General features: G+C 42.7%; 1 protein-coding gene across 1 annotated transcript in view; it reads left to right on the forward strand.

Moving 5' to 3' along the window:
- Positions 1–1,277: 1,277 nt before the first annotated feature.
- Pip4k2a (phosphatidylinositol-5-phosphate 4-kinase type 2 alpha) overlaps positions 1,278–17,250 on the forward strand; it is a 159,974-nt gene continuing 144,001 nt past the window's right edge. The window contains exon 1 of the mRNA XM_046423027.2: positions 1,278–1,685. Within this exon, the coding sequence (XP_046278983.1) occupies positions 1,542–1,685 (144 nt within the window). The 5' untranslated portion in view covers positions 1,278–1,541. The remainder of the gene's footprint in view (positions 1,686–17,250) is intronic.

A 17,250-nucleotide genomic window follows, 5' to 3' on the forward strand; every position in this document is an offset into this window, starting at 1 on the left:
TATACCCATTAATGCAAAGAACCTGAGGCTCAGAGACGTTAATTTGATTAACCAAATAAAAGCGCTGCACATGAAGCACAGTGGTCTTACTAGAAATTTAGAATTTTTTTTTCTTTAAACCATGAAGGGGGGTGATGAATGATTCCAAGGAAGTAGATATTATTTTGGACAATAGTATGAAGGAAGCCAGAAAGAACATGAGGCCTTCCGGCAACCAAGAACCAAGGAAGAAAGGACACAACCGAAGGTGACCACAGGATCTGCTGCCTCTCCCCTGAACCATGGCCCCCACGAGGGACAATGTTCTGACTTCCTTTGTCTCTCTGATATAACCAAGCAAAACACCAGGGGCGCAGAAGTTATTCACTATATTTGAGTGGAGTAATAATAAGAAATAACACACCTTTTGGTGTATGGGTAGGCTGGGAATTACTGGGAAGCCACGTTTTAGACATGCTTGGAATGGCAGCTTCCTGGGGGTAACCAGGTATTCCTATAATGAGGATGAAGAGAGCAAAGAGATTTCCATCAAAGGTGAGTGTACTGGGAAGAGAGAACGGTTGGCAAGAAGCACGGTGATGCATTCGAAGCATAAGGTACAGCTTGGGGCATGATTCTCTTGGCCAAAGGACTTTCCATGAGGAACCCAGGGGTGGGGTGGGAATAGTAGTTCAGTGTATTAGGTAGGAGTCTCCCTTCTGCATAACGCGCAGTGTGGGAATGCCTGACAGTTAAAAGTCACAAAGGGATTAAGAAGTCCATTTCAGGGTCGTTCTGGGAGGCGGCAGACCACGTGCCAAGATCCTTTCCCTAGGTGCTAGGGAAGCTCTTGTCTCGGTGCAGCATTTCAGGTCTCCCTAGCTCTCCTGGCCCTTGGCACTGGTAAGTCGCGGTTCCCAGGGCCAGCTTCCTTCCGCTGACCCACGCCTCTAGGGACTCCCCTTCTTAGACCTCCCACCCCCACAAACCCATCCTTTTCTCTTTTCTTCCCGGGGAGCGGACGGCAATGTTCCCCCGGAGTCTTCGTGCCACCGCGCGGCTTCCCAAGCGGGCCAGGAGCTGCGGGCCAAGCTCGCCTGAGCACAGGGGGCCGCCTGGAAGCCACCGAGCGGGAGCCCAACCGGGAGGCGGAGGCGGAGGGCGCAGCCTAACGGTCCAGCCGCCGCGCCGCGCCCCGCCCGGCGGCGCCGCAGCTGCTGCCCGCCCGCCCCCTGCGTCATGACGCCGGCGCCCAACGCGGAAGCCCTCGCGGCGCGCCTGGTCCAGCCGCGGGCAGAGCGCGGAGCCGCGGCGGGCGCGGGAGTCGGTCCGGGCGCGAGCTGAGCGCAGCCTCCTGCCCCAGCCGGGCCGAGCGGGCGGAGCGGGCACACGAGCCTCACCGGGCTGAGCACTCGAGCAGCGGCAGCGGCGGCGGGCGGAGCGGGACACTGCGCGCCGGGGCCGCCGCCGAGGGGATGCGGCTGCCTCCCCGGGCCGGTGTGTAGAGAGGGCGGGTCCCCGGCCTCGGGAGCGCGGCGGTGGAGGGGACGGAGGAGGCGGCCATGGCGACCCCTGGCAACCTGGGGTCCTCCGTCCTGGCGAGCAAGACCAAGACCAAGAAGAAGCACTTCGTAGCGCAGAAAGTGAAGCTGTTTCGGGCCAGCGACCCGCTGCTCAGCGTCCTGATGTGGGGGGTAAATCACTCGGTAAGGGCTTGGCTGCAGCGCGCAGTCCCCTTCCTTCTCCTCTTCCTTCGCGCCCCCCTACGTCTCCCGCTGCAGCTGTTGGCGGGGCGGGGAGCGCCGGGTCAGCGGGTCCCCAGCCCTTTGGCTGCTCGCCTTCGGAGCTGCCCGCCCGCCTTGGTGTCCCTAGCCCCACGACCTGCGCCCGCTCCTCCGGGCAGCCCCGAGCCACTTGCGCCCTCTTTGGACATAGGGCCGGGTGCGGAATGAGAGGTCTTCTCTGAATCAGAGCCCTGCATCTGGTGCCTGTGCCGACCCCCTTCCGTCCACCCGCGGGTCGGTCCCAGCAGCTGGGGAAGTGGGAAGTTTGTGTGGGGCACAGCTCCGCCTCGTCTGTGAGCCCCAGCGGGGACCGCTTGGGGTCCGGGCGATCGCTCACTTGCTGGGGGAGGGGGGCGGTGCGGTGTGGCCGCCGGTGTCCTCCACGGGAGGGCAGGTGTAGGTATTCCTGGCTGGGCAGGTTCAGAACCTCCTGCGAGAGGACAGAGGTGAGACTACTGGAGAGCTAGGAGATTTAGGGCAACAGCTTTAGTGCTTAGAACCTTTTTTCCTTTAAAGGCTATATTAGTGGACACGAGGAGTCTTTTGGGCAAAGAAAAAGCCAGTGTGAATATGGCACTAGCGTTGAGCATCTTCTCTGCTCCTCTCCTGAATCGCGCTGCCGCTGTGCAGGCTAAAGAGCTCTTGACGGGGAGTCTTCCTCCCCACACCTCCTCCCTCTCCTTGGGGAACCAGGCAGAAGTCACCTACTGCAGAAGGGCGGCTGGGGTGGTGACAGCTGGAGGGGTCCCGGCGGACGCGGATGAAAGGTGGTCTTGAGTTGATTACATCCGCTTTTGGGGTTTGTTTAAAAGGCCGGAGGAGAACGCTTTGGAAAGGCTAGCTTAACACCACAGCCAGGAGTGGAGGAAGATGCGCCGCTGCGGGCTATGCGGACTGCGGTTTGAGGGTCTGAAATAGCCTCCTGCTGATCTTACAGCAAGAAACTCCTGCAGTTTTAATCTACTTAGATATAGGATCAGGAAACATGATAGGCAGTTTTTGACAGAGCCATGAAAGTTTAAATGAGCTTGTGAATTTTGACCATGACCTTATCCACTGCAGTTAGCATCTGAGGAAAAAGTGTAAGCCTGCTTTCTGTGCTTTTGATTTCTCTGGGTGCCGATGTGTCCTTTTCAGCATAAAGGAAATGACAGAATACCGTCTTGGTTTTTTTTTTTCTCACTCTCAAATTAACAAAGTTGCTGAAAATGGCTCATAAGCATTTTAAAAAATATATTCCTTCCCTGAGTTGTGGAAAAGGATAAACAATATTAGCATTGATACTGTTTGTATGGAGTGACTTTTTTTTAAGTTGATAAATTATTATTTTCTGTCAGATTAATTCCTGTCCCACTAAGTTCATTTTAAGGTCCTGACAATTTAAGTATTAGGAATGTGAGCTAAACCCTTAAGACAGTATAGATTACTGCACCAGGAACTCCCCCAAGTTTTATAACAGGAAACGAAATGAAAGTTTACCTACATAATGTCTACAATTTAGTTATGTTTACTTTTGGTAAGTTTTTGTTGTTGTTGTTTTGCTTTGTTTTTGTTAGTTGAAGGTCTCTTCACTAGAATAGGACCTAATAATAAAAATAGGATGTGTACTGTAGTGCTTACTCATATTTATGGGTCCTTTTTATCTCCTTTGGAGTTCTAGTGTTTTAGTCCAGAGAGTATTTGTGTCTCTGGATTGAATCTAGAAAAGTTAAGTGTCAACAATATGCTGCTGAGGGCTGGGGATTGTGGCTCAGTGGTAAAGCACTTGCCTAGCAAGTGTGAGCTCTGGGTTCGATCCTCAGCACCACATAAAAATAAATAAATAAAATAAAGGTATTATGTCCAACCACAACTAAAAATATTTTTTTAAAAAACAATATGCTGCTGAAAAAAAATGTGTGTGTACTCTCTGGGAATTAGTCTGGACTTCCATGTTACTTTAGAAAAGCCTATAACTGAGCATAATTTGCTGTAATCATTTATGTTGTTACCTTATATTTATGAGTTGCTACATTTGTTTTTTGAGTTTCTTTCTAACTGGAAACATTTTGAAACTACTTAAACATTATAAAAATAATGTCTGATTACCAGATAGTACATTTAGTGTTATTTTCTTTTGCTTAAGTTAGCATTCCTAAGTATACATAGCCAGAGTACTGGAGATTCCATAGTGTACAATGTAAGCATGTTATCCATTCAATAAATATGTATTGGGCACATATAGTGCCAGCCACTGTAGGAAAAGTTGCTAAAATGCATCTCATATTTTTGTCCAGTTATCTTTATTTTGAAGGCTCTGAGTTGACATAAGAAAGGTCTGTTTCAGATGTCTATTTTCTCATATATATATATATATATATATATATATATATATATATATATATTTTAAAGAATGCAGTTGTATATAGAGATGAAATCCAGATTGATGAAATCTGGTTGATTTCATTTTAGGTGGCAAAGTGTGGTACCAGATAGATGTTTTATCATGACCTTCTGTGCACCAAAGTTTACAGAATAATGTGGAGAAAATATGTCCAAAGTATTAAGAATCTGCAAGCTCAAAGGGGAATGAAGGGAAGGGAAGGGGGATAGGAATAGGAAAGACAGTAAATGAATTGGATGTAACTTTTCTGTGTTCATATATGAATACACGACCAGTATAACTCCACATCATGTTCAGCCACAAGAATGGAATCCTAATTAGGATAAGTTATATTTCATGTATATATAATATGTCAAAATACAGTTACTGACATGTGTATCTAAAAAGAACAAATAAAAAAAAAGACTGAAAATCTCAAAACAACAACAAAGAATCAGAGAGCCGAGTGTAGTTTATTAATGGGAACATTTGAGAAAGCATAGTAGAGAAGGAATAGATAATCATATCAGACAGAATATTTTCCCTACAATTCTTCTTCTTGTTTTTTTTTTTTTTTTTTTTTTGTACCAGGGATTGCTTAAACACAGAGCAAAATCCCCATCCCTTTTTATTTTGAGAGGTCTCACTGAGTTACTGAGGATAACTTTGAACTTGTGATCCTTCCCAGTAAATCGCTGGGATTATAAGCATGGGTCACTGTGTCTGGCCCTATATTTCTAATGTGATCAGAATTAATGAAAAATGTTTCATCATGAATATAGCATGATAAATTTTAAAGTTTCTTTGGACTTTTTATATAATATTTAGAAATAACCATAAATTTGGAGCTCTAAACTACATGTTTATTTTATCATGTAGGCATCTTATGATTGGGCATCTTTCCATTGCTATGGTGAAAATCTCACTGGATCTGTGTTTTAATTCTTTCTTTAATTCTAATTGTTGACCTTGGTGTGCTAAGGTCAAAGATCTGAGCTAACCTGTTTTTGCATCAGTGTTTATATCTGTTAACTGAGGTTGTTTGAATGATTTCCAAGCTTTTTTTTTTTTTTCTAATTTCATATTCAACCATTTTTATAGTCCAGTAGGTGCCTGATATTATATTCAAACCCACAGAAGTAGTAATAGAATATAGTAGAAGTTGCATTACTGTTATAAACTGGCAAATGCAGCAGCATTCAGTGAGTTTCCAAGCCTTGACTAGAGGTGAAGGAAATCTATGAAGATTTTAAGAGATTATGAAGTAAGAGTTTGCTAGATTGATTGCAGTTGGACTGTGTTACAGTCTATTAAGTCAAAGTCTATTCGATTGAAATGTAAAAACTTGCAATTAAGGTGAAAATGTTCAAGTCCATTGTAGTGGTAATGAAAATCTTGATTTGGGCAATGCTCAGTGTCGACAATAAGCCTGCCATTGTGTGGTTAATTTGATATGTTACTGCTTTCTAACTTAAAAATACCCATCAGTGAATGGACCAGTGCCAATTTTTATTTTAAGTATTTTAAGCTGAGAATATAATTGAATACATAAAGGAAAAGATGACTTAAGAAGGCAGTTTTATCTTGTTACTTTTGGAATTAAACTAAAAATGATCAGGCGGTTAGCTTCTTAAAATGATATTTTAATAGTGTGTGGAATATGTTGAATGATCTGAGCCAAGACTTGTTTTAAATAGATATTGCAAAAGATTTTTATACACTGAAATATGAGACTTTTAGAAATTAGTATTTAAAACCTTATTTAAATAGCTGAAGAAAGACGTTATTTATCTCTATAGAGAAATTGTGAAGGATGTTATTCGTCACATACTACTTCTATTCTTATTTAAGTATATTGTATATTTAAGTAATATGTACATATTCTTCTAAACTTATTTAAATCAAACAAGTATTTGTGGTTCTATCACGGTAGAAGGGCAGATTGGTAATCAAACCATGAGAAGAAACAGGTACTTGGGCTCTGTTGGGACTTTCCTGTCCATTTTGGCTTCATTCTTCATAGGCCAAGGAACTAATAGTTTCTGAATTTCCCATTTTGTCATTTCTACCCCATAGAAATATTCTGTGTGGTCTGATTTGGGTTAGTTATAGCCTCCTTCTGGAAAAGCAGATATGAAAACCTGGCAGCATCTGCCAGGTAGAGTTGGGAAAGAGCCAACAGGCAGTTTTTATCTTATGTCTCTGGGTCCTGCCTTTGGAGATCTATAAGGGCCAGCCTTCTAACATCGTGCTTAGTTTTGTGTAAATTGAGAATATACAGTTTTCCAGGTATAGTATCCGTAGCTTGTGTTGTATTCCCAGAAAAGATGGGGATTCTAATAGGGTTTGGAGAAATAGTGATTTCTTTTAGGTTCATAGATTCATATCTGGGCTCTGAAAAAAGATGAAAGAAGAAAACTAGGTTTTAAAATGATGTAAATAACTATAAAATTATATCGACTGAATATAAAACAATAAGGCAATTAAAATAAAAAATAGCTTGATGAAATTCATTGAAGGGAATCCAATCAACCATTCATTCAAGAACTTGTCTCCTCACACTATTTTTTTTTCTTTCTTTTCAGAGGAAAGAAGCACACTAAACAGACATGTTTTGTAGTATTTTTGGGAGAAATTGCTTAATGCTCTAAAACATGGGGTTATATCTGGAGAACAGAATACAGTTTCTTTTCTCTTATTAGATACCTTAGCATGAACTTTAGTAATTAGAATGCTCCCCAAAGCTGAAGGATCTGCTGTGCTTTTAGAAAGATTGTCAGCAAGAATTGTGATAAACCAACAAAATGTACTTTCAGTTGATAGAAAATGCACTCAACCAGAGTAATTAATTCAACTAGCATACACTTTGAAATACAAATTTTGGAATTCAAAGGAATTTTTAATGCAGTTTGTAGGATGGTTTGTGGTCAGATTAGGTTCAAATCCTGGCTCCATCATTTATGGGCTCTTTGAAAAAGGTTTTTAGCTGCTTGAGCCTTGATTTACATATTCTTAAAATGGAGACAATAATGATATTGAGGATTAAATGAGATAATGTATTTCAGACCTAGTCCTATAATTGACCCATAATAAGGATTCAGTAGATGATGCCTAAAATGATAGAATTTGGATGCATGTAGGATGGTAGCATGTTAATAAGCACTAGACCAGTGCTTCTCCAAATTTAATATGCATGTAAATTACACAAGTCATATGGGGCTTTTAAAATTACCATCAGTCTGATGGGGGTGTTTTAATATATTCTCAGGTGATGCTAATGCTGTTGGTCCATGGGCTGTACTTTGAGTAGCCAAGCAGGAGAAGGAATAGCTTTAAAAGTAAGGAGAAATGTTCAGAATTTGTCCCCTGACTGGTATGCGACGAGTCTTTAGAAGAACAGGGACCACATGATGGAGTTAGGAAAGTTAGGAGAAGGTATTGTGTATTGGAAAGGTATTAACTTTTTATTATTTTTTTTTAAAGAAATGTTGACTTGCAGGTGATGGTGGGTGGAAAGTCCAATTATAATATGCCATGGGATGTTGGAAAGATGGAATTCAAACTCAGGAGCAAGATGAGGGCTGGAATAAAGAATTGAGAATTATTCATACAGAATTGATAGTTAAAGCTACGGGGGTTAATTAGAACTCTGAGGGAGAGGTTGGGGCCAACTCTGAGGGAAGATCAAAGAAGGAAGAAGAATCAAGAGAAAACCCAGCAAGGAAACTGGAGAAATAGGTGCTCCCGAGAGCTTGCTGTTTGTGGATGTATTCTTCAGAGTGGTTGATTCAGAGGGGTGTGTGTGTGTGTGTGTAATTCTTAAGGAGTGAATAAGTGAAATAGAGGCAGCTCCTCTTTTAGAAGGTTAGAAGTAGAGAGTGAAAGGTGTCATTTAATTTAGGAATTCCCAGGGTTCTCCTTGACCCCGTCTCTTGTCTGTCTTTCTCACCTCTACTTTTCCTAGCCAGATTCATTTTCTGTCCTAGACTGCCATCAGAGCCTCTGAGCTAAGGCTGCTATAGCCACCTTTATCTACCTTTCCTTTCCTTTTTGGTGTTGTGGAGTCTCATGGATGTGTGAAGGTCAGGATTCTATTCTCAGAGTAATGCTCTAAAACAAAGGAAACAGGTTTCATCCTGTCAAGTTCACAGACCCCTCAAGTTCTATCCAGTGACTATTTGGGAGCTCTAAGAACTTGGTGGAGCAGTTAAGAACCGTTGAAAGAATAATATGGGGGTGGAATGGGGTAGGAAATGGGGGAGAGCATGCCACAGCCAGGGAGAATACTATGCAGACCGAACATGCTCAGGTTGAATTCATCCCTTCTGGACTCACAGTGCCTAGTTCGTGGTGGGGATCAGGCCTATGCCTTTAGCCACTATTGGGCTGCCTGTGTCAGTCACATCTTTCAGATCTTTTCGTCCCTATTCTTAGTCTTAAAAGCTGTAATTGGATGGACACATTATTAGCTATTAATATGGGGGGAGGGGCTGTTTGAAAACACTTTTTTTTCCTTTACAGAAAGAAAATCATAGTTATGTACAAAGCAGGTGATAGAGAATAAATATGTAATTTATTCATGAAAAGTGTTTTTAAGAGTTTTAAAACAGTAACTTACCTACAGACAGGCTTTTAAATGCTATGTTATACTTTTCCACTGGAAGTGGTTAAGATCTGAGCTCTGAGGTCAGTGCTTGGTTGGCTGTGTGACCTGCGGCAAGTTATTTATATAGCCTCTTGGTTCCTTGCTTGTGAAACGATGCAAAAGAGTACCTACTCCAGAGGGTTGTTAGGTGGATTAAATGAGCACAGGGGCTCCACTACTCAAAGTGGGGTTACATCCTGATAACCCACCATGAGTTGAAAATATTGTTAGTGCATTTAATGCACCTAACCTATCAGGCATCACAGCCTAGCCTCGCCTTCCTTAGACCTGCTCAGAGCACTTACATTAGCCTACACCTGGGTAGAATCATCTCACACAAAGCCTGTTTCATAATAAAGTTGAACAGCTCATGTAATTTATTGATAGTGTACTGAAAGTGAAAAACTGTATGTTGGGGACTGATTGTATTTCTGAGACGCCTAAATAGTTGCTGGAACATGGAAAGTTCTGATAGATACATGCACAGTTAACTAGGGAATCAAGACTGCTGGGGGTGAGTGGTATGAAATAGGGTAGATAGTGTATAGGCCTAGATTAAGAAGACATTGAGTGGCTGGGAGTGGTGGCACATGCCTGTAATCCCAGTGGCTCCGGAGGCTTAGGCAGGCAGATTGCAAGTTAAAGGACAGCATCATCAATTTAGTGAGGCCCTAAACAACTCGGCGAGACCCTGTCTCTAAATAAAATCGTAAAAAGAGCTCGCAACGTGGCTCAGCACTCTGGGTTCAATCCCTGGTACCCGCCCCCCTGCCAAAAAAAAATGAAGAGAATCTCAGGCAGAGGGATCAGGAGGGATCAGCCCATGCAAAGGTCCTGAGGCTATCTCTTGCTTGGCATGTCCAGGGAAATATAAGGAAGGCTGTGTAGCTGAAGCAGAGTGAGAGAGGGCTAAAGGTAGGAATGAGGACCAAGTGGTAACAGTGGCTGGATCTTGCTTACTTCCACTTGGGAGACTTGGAGAAGACTTGAGGGGAGGTGACACTGAGGAGAACATTGAAGATTAAGTAGAATCTCCCAGGTGCAGAAGACAGGGAAAGATAGGTATTATGAGGTAAAGGGTTGACCACTGGCAAAAGCTAGTGGAGTAGAGTGAGTCCTCTACGGTGGCTGTGGCCATCGCTGTAGTCCAGAGAACAGTAACATCATCGGTCACCCAGGAAGCTGCTAGGAATGCAGGGTCTTGGGCCTCCCTGCAGATTACTGGAACAGAATGCAGTTTAACTAGATGGGCAATTTGTAAGCACCTGCAGTTTGGACAGGCACTGGTTAGGGCAGTCTTTGGTTTCAAGCCCCAGGGTTCTTTGGATGTGCCCCAGAGGCAGGTGGGAGGGAGGCTGAGCTGCTGGGGGAGGGCAGCTGCAAACTCAGCTTCATCCAGAGCAGCTTGTTTTTGTCCTTGTTGTTGTCTTTGGGTTTTTGTTGTTGTTGTTTGTTTGTTTGTTCCTTTAATTAGAGCACTGAACATAATATGTACCAGGAAATGAAAGTTCTAAAGACAAGAAGATTGAGAGCCACAGAGGTAAATTGTGGGGAATGTCAAGGAAATGGTTGAAAAAATAGTTTGAGGCCAGATTGGAAGGGCTAAGTAGCCTTTGCAGGGAAGAGCTATCAGCAGTTATGACAAGTGTTGCTTTACAATTTACCCCAAGGGGGCTCCAGTCCTTTACCTTTGCCTCCTAGTGTGTTCTGTACTCTCTGAAATCATTTGCTTTTCTCCCTCTCCTTAAACTTCTGTTTACTGTCTTGTCCCTTTGTCCTCCTTTGGCTGATTCCTCCCTTAGAAAGCACTGGACAAGTACAGGCTTTCAACTTCTGCAATTCCCACCCTGCAGTCTGCCAACTTCTGGGCTATTGAATTCATCAGTCCACAGACATCTGGTTAGGGAGGTACTAACCACACAGGGCTACTTTGATTTCACTTAGTGGAACTTAAGTTCATTTTCTCATATCAAGTGACCCATACACGTGAGGTTAGTGGCTACTGAATTTGGACAGTGCCACCATAGTCGATTTCCATTGTTACAGCACCTTCTACTGCTGCTCCCTGCTCTAAGACCTCCTATCTTGAAACAAAGTAAAATGCACCTCTTCTCACTATTGCTTCCGCGCAGTCTCTTGGTCTCTCTGCTGTCACCTCTTACCTTTTACCCCACTCACCTGCCCTGTTCTCCTTAACCTGTCCCAATCTAGCTTCCAACCCCCTCATTCCCAGGAAGCTGTTCTTCTCAACATCAGTAGTGACACCAGGTGTTCTAATCCAGGTGGTTCCTTTGTTTTTGGCTTTTCTTGTTTTCCTTCTGCCTTGCTGACCTTCCCTTCTTAGGTGCCTTATCAAACTCTTCTTCCTCTATTCAGTCCCCACATGTTGAAATGCCCCAGGACTGTGGCTGGGGTGGGCCGTCCGTGACTCCACGTGTTTTACCTGCATGATCTTAGTCTCAGAGCTTTTGATAACATTTTATGCTGATTGAGACATTTATATCTTCCGCTCTTACTTCTCTCTCTGACTCTGTATTCGGTTTATTACTACATGTCTTCATGTGAATCTCTGGTGGACATCACAGATGTCGCAAACAGAACTCTTGGTTTCTTCCGCCTCCTCTACTCCCCGCCACCATATACCCTAAACCAGTGTCTTCCTCCTCTCAGTAAATGGACCACCATCTCCCCATGTGCTCCAGACAGAAACTTGGGTACCAGCCTGGGTTCCTCTTTTCCTTACCACTGTGTCTTGAATCTGCATACTTCTCTCTTCCCACTTAAACCCTGTCCTCAACACTCTCACTCAGTAGATTGGTCTACAGTATTTACCCTTGCTCTGCTTCCATCCAGATTCTGCACGGCAGTGACAGAATGACTTTTCTGAAATGTATATATACTGGGTCACTTCCCCAGTTAGACCTTCTGAAGGCTTCCCATTGCGCTTAAAATAAAACCCAAACTCTTTTCTGTGGCTCACAAGATTTGACTAACCTGGCCCTGCTTCCCTCTTTTCCCTCATTAACATCTTCATTACTCCTACTTTCCAGCCACACTGGTCTTTTTTCTGGTCTTTAAATAAATAAACAAACTCAGAACAGCCGCAGAGCTTCTGCATTTACCTTTCTCTTGGTCTAGAATGTTCTTCCTTCAGATTTTTGAACGGTTGGACCCCTCTCTGGTATTTTAATCTCAGCTAAATGGCTCCCTTCTCTGACCTGTTCATCTAAGGTAGTTCCTCTGTTCTCACAGTCTCCCTGTATTTTCCCATGGCACTTAATGTCATCTGAAACTGAGCTGTTTCCATGTTTATTATTTTTTTCTCCCAACTAGAATGGTAAGTTCCACACAACTAACTGTATCCCCACACCTAGAACAGTGCTTCTCCATGGTTGGTGCTCAGTAAATATTAACAAATGAGCTGGACTGCGCACAGTAGGCCATTAGTGCGCAGCTGGTACATGATGAGCCCTTTGTTTTAGTCAGCATTTTTCACTGCTGTGACTAAAAGACCCAACCAGCACAACTGTAGGAGAAAAAGTTCATTTGAGGGCTCACAGTTTCAGAGGTCTCAGTCCATAGAAGTCTGGCACCATGCCTTGGGGCTCCAGGTGAGGCTGAACATCACCATAGGCAGAAGGAAGCTCACATGATAATCAGAAAGCAGAGAGACTCCACTTGCCAAATGTAAATATATCCTAAAACCACACCCCCAATGCCCTACTCCTGCCAGCCGCACACCCAGTTAATCCCATCAGGGGATTAATTCACTGATGGGGTTAAGGCTCTTACAACCCAGTCTTTTCCCCTCTGAAATGTCTCACATTGTCTCACACATGAGCTTTTCAGGGACACCTCACATCCAAACCATAACACCCTTCCACCTTAAATTTTCACCAACACATAAAGTTTATTGTTGTTATGATTGAGCATGGTATTTAGAGCGTTTTGATAAGCAAGTTGTGCAGTGCATTGGAGAGTGGGAAAAACTTGCTGCACGTTGATGATAAGAGATGTGGGATAACCGCAGGCCCCTGCCAAAGAAGGAGCTTATGTTTATAGACCATGTAGGACCTTTGCCTTGTGAACAGAACAGGGAAGGTTCAGAGAATAAGCAGCTTCTCTCAGATGGTGTCAGAATGCCCAAGGGCCATCAGCCAAACTGTGTGAAGACTGTGAATGATTTCTAAACAGTCTGTTATTATGTACAGAAGTGCACTGTGGCTGTTGCTCCTGACTTGCTCCCAGTAGCTAGGGGTCTTTCAATGGCTTAGGATGCCTCTAGAAATTCCAGTATGCAGAAGTGTGCCATAAGCTAAATTTAAAATTCATAAGCATTGAGAGAACAGTGATAATTCTAGTGTCTCAAATCCTTGTGGGTCTTTGTGTATTATTTCTGCTGGTTCTTTCTCATGGTGCCTCATTGCTACGTATGGCATGTTTGGTTCATTTTGGCTATGAGCTGTTCACTGCCCTTGGACAATTATTTGCACAGGAGTCCTCAAGTCTTAGGGCAATAGTGTGAACCTTTCAAGAGGTCTGCTTATTTATGTCAGGTGTCTAGGGGCACTATAGACCTCAATCTCATGTTTTACACTAAATTCACAGCTTAGAGGTTTCTGGACTGCATAGGGATATGAATTTGGGCTTTAGGTCTCTGGTGGGTGGTTTGGGTTTATTTTTGGTTCATCCTTACTCTAGGGTGTCACCCTTTCCAATGTAGTCTTATGGAGAAAGGATTTCCTGTTGGACCCCACATCTTGGGTGGATCCCAAATTCTGACTTCTGTTTTTTTCAACCCACAGGACCATCAGGTCTCTCAGAGCCAAAGTGACGTCCCTCACTAACTTTCAGCTCTCTCATGGAGCTTTCACTTCAGTTTTGACAGGGTGACGCTCTCCTGCTGTTTCAGCTCTTTGATGCCTTTTTTTTTAAATACATTTTTTTTGGTCATAGGTAGACACAATACCTTTATTTATTTTTATGTGGTGCTGAGGATCGAGCCTAGTGCCTCACACATGCCAGTTGAGCGTTCTACCACTGAGCACCAGCCCCAGCCCCTCTTTGATGCCTTTAGGATGTTAAACGCGCGCGCGCGCACACACACACACACACACACACACACACACGTACGTATATAAAATTCAGGATGTATTATGGTTTGATTATGAGGTATCCCCCTAATGCTCCTGTTAATGTGTTTCAGAAGTGAAACAATTAAATTGTGAGAGCTCTAACCTGATCAGTCCACCCTAGATGCAGTGGGCTGGGTGGTTAATCTAGGCAGATTGCCTGGAGGAGGTGACGGGGACATGCCCTAGAAGGGTGCATCTTCCCTGTGGCCCCTTCCCTCCCTCCTCTCTTCTGCTCCCAGCCGTGAGCTGAACAGCTTTCTTCCTCTGGGCCTTTCCCCTTGATGTGTTTCCTTAGGGTGGGCCCAGAGCAGTGGAGGCAGTGGTCTATGGACAAAGAGTTCTGAAACTGGGCCCAAAATAAACTTCTTCTCTAAGTTGTTCTTTTCAGATATTTTGGTCACAGTGACAAAAAGCTAACTAAAACCCAAATCAAAGCTGACAAAAAACAAATGTTTACTTGTTTTCAGTGGCAGTGTTGATCTGAATAACCCTATTAGCAGCATTGGGAATTAGCACCAAAGTTTCTTCTCTTTAATTTTATTATTATTACTATTATATTATTTTGTGGTGCTGAGGATCGAACCCAGAGTTTCATATATGCTAAGCAAGTGTTCTATCACTGCCTTTAAACCTACCCAGCACTGAAGTTTCTTGGGAAAAGGGATGACATGCAGTAATTAAGGGTGACATGTCAGAGCCCTGGAACAGTTCTGGGGCCTTCCCCAGGTTGGGTTAGTGAGGGAAATCCATGGGGCAGAAGGGAGGACTGAAGGAAGGAAGGAAGCCATGCCATCAATTGAGTAGAGATAGGAGAACCTGAGCATGGGCTGTGTGGCAAACAGAAAGAAAGGTGTTCCCAGAGGTATTTCAGAAGTAGAATCAACTGCATTTGGTGACTACTTGAAAGAATAGATAGGAAGGTGTGTCTGTAAGATTTCTGTTACATAACAAAATACCTGGGATAATAAACTTATAAATAGAAAAGGTTTCTTTTGGATCACAATCTTGGAGGTTTCAGACCTTGATCAACTGGCCCTGCTGCCTTCAGCCTATGGTGAGGAGGTGTACTCTAGCTTTATAACCCACTGCCCACCGCATTGGCCAAAGACAGGAAAGAAGGGACTGGAGTCCCCAAACCCCTTTGAGGATACACCACCGGTGACCTGCAAACCTCCCACAAGGCTGCACCTCTCAAAGGTCCCACCACCTCTCAGTAGCCCCACCCTGGAGACCAAGCTTCTAACACACGGGCCTTTGGGGGACATTCAGCATCCAAATTGTAGCAGAGGAGTTGAGGTGACCCAGGTTTTCTAGTTTGAGTCCCTAAGTAGGTTTCTTACCATTCATACTCTACACTAATATGCAGAAATGATTATACTTTCTATTTTTGAAATTTTCACAAATATTAGATTATAAACAGCATTTGATGGGTAATTCAGCATTTGAGATCACCAATCTTAAAAGATCCCTGAGATGTGGTTTAACGATCCAGACTTATCTCGTACTGCATTTTAATTTTGTTTTTAGTTCTAGATGGTCACAATGCCTTTGCTTTATTTGGTTATTTTTTATGTGGTGCTGAGGATCAAACCCAGTGCCTCACATGTGCTAGGCAAGTGCTCTACCACTGAGCTACACCCCCAGGCCCTAGTACCTCATTTTATAAGGTGTGATTTTTAATATCTAAAGTCTACCGATGACCTATAACTTTTTTTAAAAGATATTTTCCAATAGTGTGACTAGTTTGTGATGATCCACATGTAATTCTCAACTAGCTCTTCTACTTCTTGTGTGCTCTCATACACTGTCAGGAGAAGTCAAGAATGGAGTTTGTGGGAGTGTTTTTTTTTTTTTTGTCACACTAACTATTCTGGTGAGGAGGTGTACTCTAGCTTTATAACCATTAGCATGGATAATTAGATTTATAGGGATAGTTATCTCCAAAGACTGGAGATTTTGTCTTAAAGTATTCTTATACATTAGCTTATTTCATTTTCCTATAAAACCGTTTTAAAAAAATCTTAAAATCAAACTAAGACCTTCTCTTTTTTTTCCCTTAGATATGTTTAAGAATAGGCTCCCCTGCCATGTTATTTAATGATCATATATTAGAGGATCATTAAGTCACCTTTAGTCTATCAATGTTGAGACAAAATTAATCTCAGTTTCTTTAGGTATAATGTTTTCTATTTCCAAGTAATTTATAACTCACTTTCTACATGCTTTTTAACTGACAAAACACAAAATTACATATAGTATTTTATAGAATCTGTGCCTACCTGAAAAATCCAGTTTTAGGATATATATATGTTCTAGTTGGCTCATTAAAAATTTTTTTTGACATGTGATATTAAATAAAGATTTTTAATGAATGCATATATGCATTTGCATGAAAATTTCTATAATGAAATAACTATAGATTACGTTAGAATTATTCTTAACTAATAACCTGTACTGATAAGATTGAAATTATTTAAGTATATAAGATGATCTTGGATATAAGGTCTCTGTGTGTATAGTTTAGTGTACAGTCCCTTACATTCCCTCCCCTCAACCCAGCTGGCTGTGTCTGGGTGGGTTGTTGTGGGGGGGGGGGGGCACTGTGAGGGAGCTGGGTAAACCCAGTACTGGTTTTGCATAGCTCTTCTCAAAACTGACTTGAAGCTTCCCATCAGATACATAAAGAGAATTTTTATTACCTCTCCAAAGAAATTTTATTATTCTCCAAAGAATTTTTATTACCTCAAGTAAAGTCACACTGGTCAGATTAGCTAAAGATCTTATGGATGCAGTTGTTATTATTGAATGAGCAAAAATTTATTGACCATTTACTAAATATTAGATATTGGTCAAGGCTTTAGAGAAAGACAAATGAGAAAATAGCCTGTAAGGAAAGAGATCACAGTCTTAACCGGGATATAGGCATGGAATTACCCACATAGGTGATAAATTGGTGTAGTTAACAGAAGTGCTTCATTCAAAGTTTATTTGGTTTCAAGTCAAGTCACACTGGTCAGATTAGCTAAAGGAAAGCACCTGGGGAGACGGTATTGGATAGGAACTTCAACTGAGCTTGACTGTGAGATAATGAGAGGATCCAAAGCAGCTCCACCCTCACTTTCTCTTGGGGCAGCATCGTCTCCAATCTTTGCATCACTTTTCAAGAATCTTTTCTCTGAGAATATTGGTTTTTATGGCACATTTGTACAAGTAGACCCCTTGGAGCTCCTGCGTTTATTTGCCCCCATATCCAGGTACATTCAGGTCATAGTTTAGCTCCCTTGAATACTAATTTCACAGTGAGACAAAAGGTTGGTGACACACAGATCCAACTAATTGTGGTTT

This window comes from Marmota monax, unplaced genomic scaffold, assembly GCF_021218885.2.
Source record: "Marmota monax isolate L192 unplaced genomic scaffold, Marmota_monax_Labrador192_F-V1.1 WCK01_AAM20220418_F8-fsc00098, whole genome shotgun sequence".
Lineage (NCBI taxonomy): Eukaryota > Metazoa > Chordata > Mammalia > Rodentia > Sciuridae > Marmota > Marmota monax.